Source organism: Cyprinodon variegatus, unplaced genomic scaffold, assembly GCF_000732505.1.
Source record: "Cyprinodon variegatus isolate N-32 unplaced genomic scaffold, C_variegatus-1.0 Scaffold1437, whole genome shotgun sequence".
Taxonomy (NCBI): Eukaryota; Metazoa; Chordata; class Actinopteri; order Cyprinodontiformes; family Cyprinodontidae; genus Cyprinodon; species Cyprinodon variegatus.
Window position 1 is genome coordinate 2,172 of NW_015151890.1, and position 2,517 is coordinate 4,688.

The 2,517-nt window shown below is 38.7% G+C and overlaps 1 protein-coding gene across 2 annotated transcripts in view; it reads left to right on the forward strand.

The window, feature by feature from the left end:
- The window catches only part of LOC107103392 (neoverrucotoxin subunit alpha-like), a 2,957-nt gene extending 1,080 nt beyond the window's left edge, over positions 1 to 1,877 (forward strand). The window contains exon 2 of one of the 2 annotated variants that reach the window (XM_015403085.1): positions 1,183 to 1,876. In XM_015403085.1, coding sequence (XP_015258571.1) covers positions 1,183 to 1,775 — 593 coding nt within the window. In that variant the 3' untranslated portion in view covers positions 1,776 to 1,876. Of the gene's footprint in view, positions 1 to 1,182 lie in introns of both variants that reach the window. The other variant, XM_015403086.1, reaches the window with a different exon arrangement.
- The last annotated feature ends 640 nt before the right edge of the window (positions 1,878 to 2,517 follow it).

Sequence of the window (2,517 nt, forward strand, 5' to 3'; positions counted from 1 at the left end):
AGAAGTTTTAGAGGAAGAAGAAGAAGTAGTATTTTATTTTATTTTTTTAGATTTTAGAAACTCAGAAGCTGATCAAATATCGGGTTAAATATCGGTGGGGTGGCCGATGTCCGATATTCAGTTTTAAGGCCGATACCGATAGGGGGCCGATTATATCGTGCATCCCTACACAACACTGTACCGGCTCCCGAGAGGGAAAGCCTATTAAATGCATGCAAGAGTATGCACAAGCCCATTTCTCCTTGTGCACATTCTGTTTAAAAGTTGCTCTTTGCATCGCTCATACAAGCTTATTTTCCAAAAGAAGATTTGCAATTTTTCCACCATGTCAGACTCACAACCAGTAAGTGAAAATGGGGACGCACACGTAGGACAGCCTTATGTAAACATAACACCAGAATGATTGACGATTAGGAGGACCATTTATTTTGATGATCCACCTGGAAAATCCTCCACTATGCCTTTAAGGCCTAATACAAAAGCTAAAGCCATTATATACGTAGATGCCTCATTGGACTGCGTCTGCCTATGCTGCCCATGAGTCAGAGCATCTGCCATGTTGAATGTGGCAAATCTGCTGATAGACTCGGACACTTAAACAATATCAGGGGGACTTTAATCTCAGAATATATTTTATATTAGTAATATTATTTTTTCAAAGTTTAGTTTTGTATCCCTTTGGCTTTATTCCTGACTTTATTTTCATAAAGAATACGAATAATTAAAAGAATGTAACCTGGCCCTATTACCCCTGGACTGAAATAGTTCTGCAAACTGTGACTATTCTGGAAATGTTTTGATGATTAAGAGGACCACTTATTTTGATGATCCACCTGGAAAATCCTCCACTATACCTTTAAGTTACTACAGTTATTTAGGTTTGTTGCATATTTACTACCTTAGGCTAATGTGCTAATGTATGCTAAGTCCTTCACAGTCTTAAACGTCAACCCCGTTCAACGAGCCAAGCAGAGAGGTCTAACATCTCATTAAATGATACCAGAATCTATTAATATAATTTCAAATTCCTGTTGCAAATCAACAAGTGTATACAATCATTGTATATGGAATACTTCAGCGGTTAGAACCCGAGAGCACAGCTGTCCCTTTGGTCCAGTTCTGATTGGAACCTGCTGGACTCTGTGTTCGGATATCTAACAGACAGTTTCTCATGTTTTCCAGCAGACCCTTGTGATCTTACCTTGGACCCAGAGACGGCCAACAGCTGGCTCCTTCTGTCTGAGGATCTGCAGAAGGTCACTGTTTCCGATCGCTGGCTGAACTACCCGGACAACCCTCAGAGGTTCAACGCAGAGCTGCAGGTTCTGTGCAGTCATGGTCTGACGGGGCGCCATCGCTTCGATGTAGACTGGATGAGCGCCGATAACCGCCACACCGTTGGGGTTGGTCTGGCATATAAAAGTATTCCCAGGAAAGGAACGACCCGAGCTCCATTTGGGCGGAACCGGGTCTCCTGGTTCTTTGCTTTAGAAAGAGATGCTCTGAATGCGTGGCACGATGGTGAGATGTGGAGCTACAATGTTCCTAATGAAGGATTCGAAAAAGTTCGGGTGTGTTTAGATTATGAAGAGGGGGTTCTGTCGTTCTACCTGGTATCTGAAGACTCAGTGGATCATGTTCACACCTTCAGAACCAAATTCACTGAAGCTCTTTACCCTGGTCTTTGTGCTCGCTTTACCTCCAGCTACGCTGCTTTCTGTAACGTCAGCCAGACACCCAAGACGCCTGCAGAGCCTCCCCCAAATCACCCTTAAACCGGGCCTGATCCAACAGGCTGCATCCAGAAGGTTAGATCTCTGCTATGGAGGATAAAAAGTGCCAAAATTAAATGAATAAATACAGCATTAAATAAATAATAAAATGTGTCAATAATTAATTAAATTAATTAAATTGGAATTAAATAAATAAATGTCATTCATTAATTAAAACCACGTCACTAATATAAAGTGCCACAATTAAATACATAAATACAGCGATAAACAATTAAATAAATGTGTAATTCATTAAATAAATAAGGAATTAAATAAATAAATGTGTCATTAATTTAATAAAATACGTCTTCATTTTATTAAAAAAATATATATAATTATTTCAGTGTGCATTTCATTATTTCATGGTCCTGTGTCGCAGTGCATCGAAACCATTAAAAGAATCTGTCAAACTCACCCATCAAAGTTAGGGGGCGGTTATCTAACACCTGATTGGTCACCCTGCACATTAAGGCGAAGCAAATCGATTACAGAGACTCGATTCGCGTTAACCCCGGCCCCTAACTTTGATGGGTGAGTTTGACAGATTCTTTTAATGGTTTCGATGCACTGCCACACAGGACCATGAAATAATTAAATGCACACTGAAATAATTATATATATATTTTTAATAAAATGAAGACGTATTTTATTAAATTAATGACACATTTATTTATTTAATTCCTTATTTATTTAATGACACATTTAATTAATTGTTTATCACTGTATTTATTTATTTATTTAATTC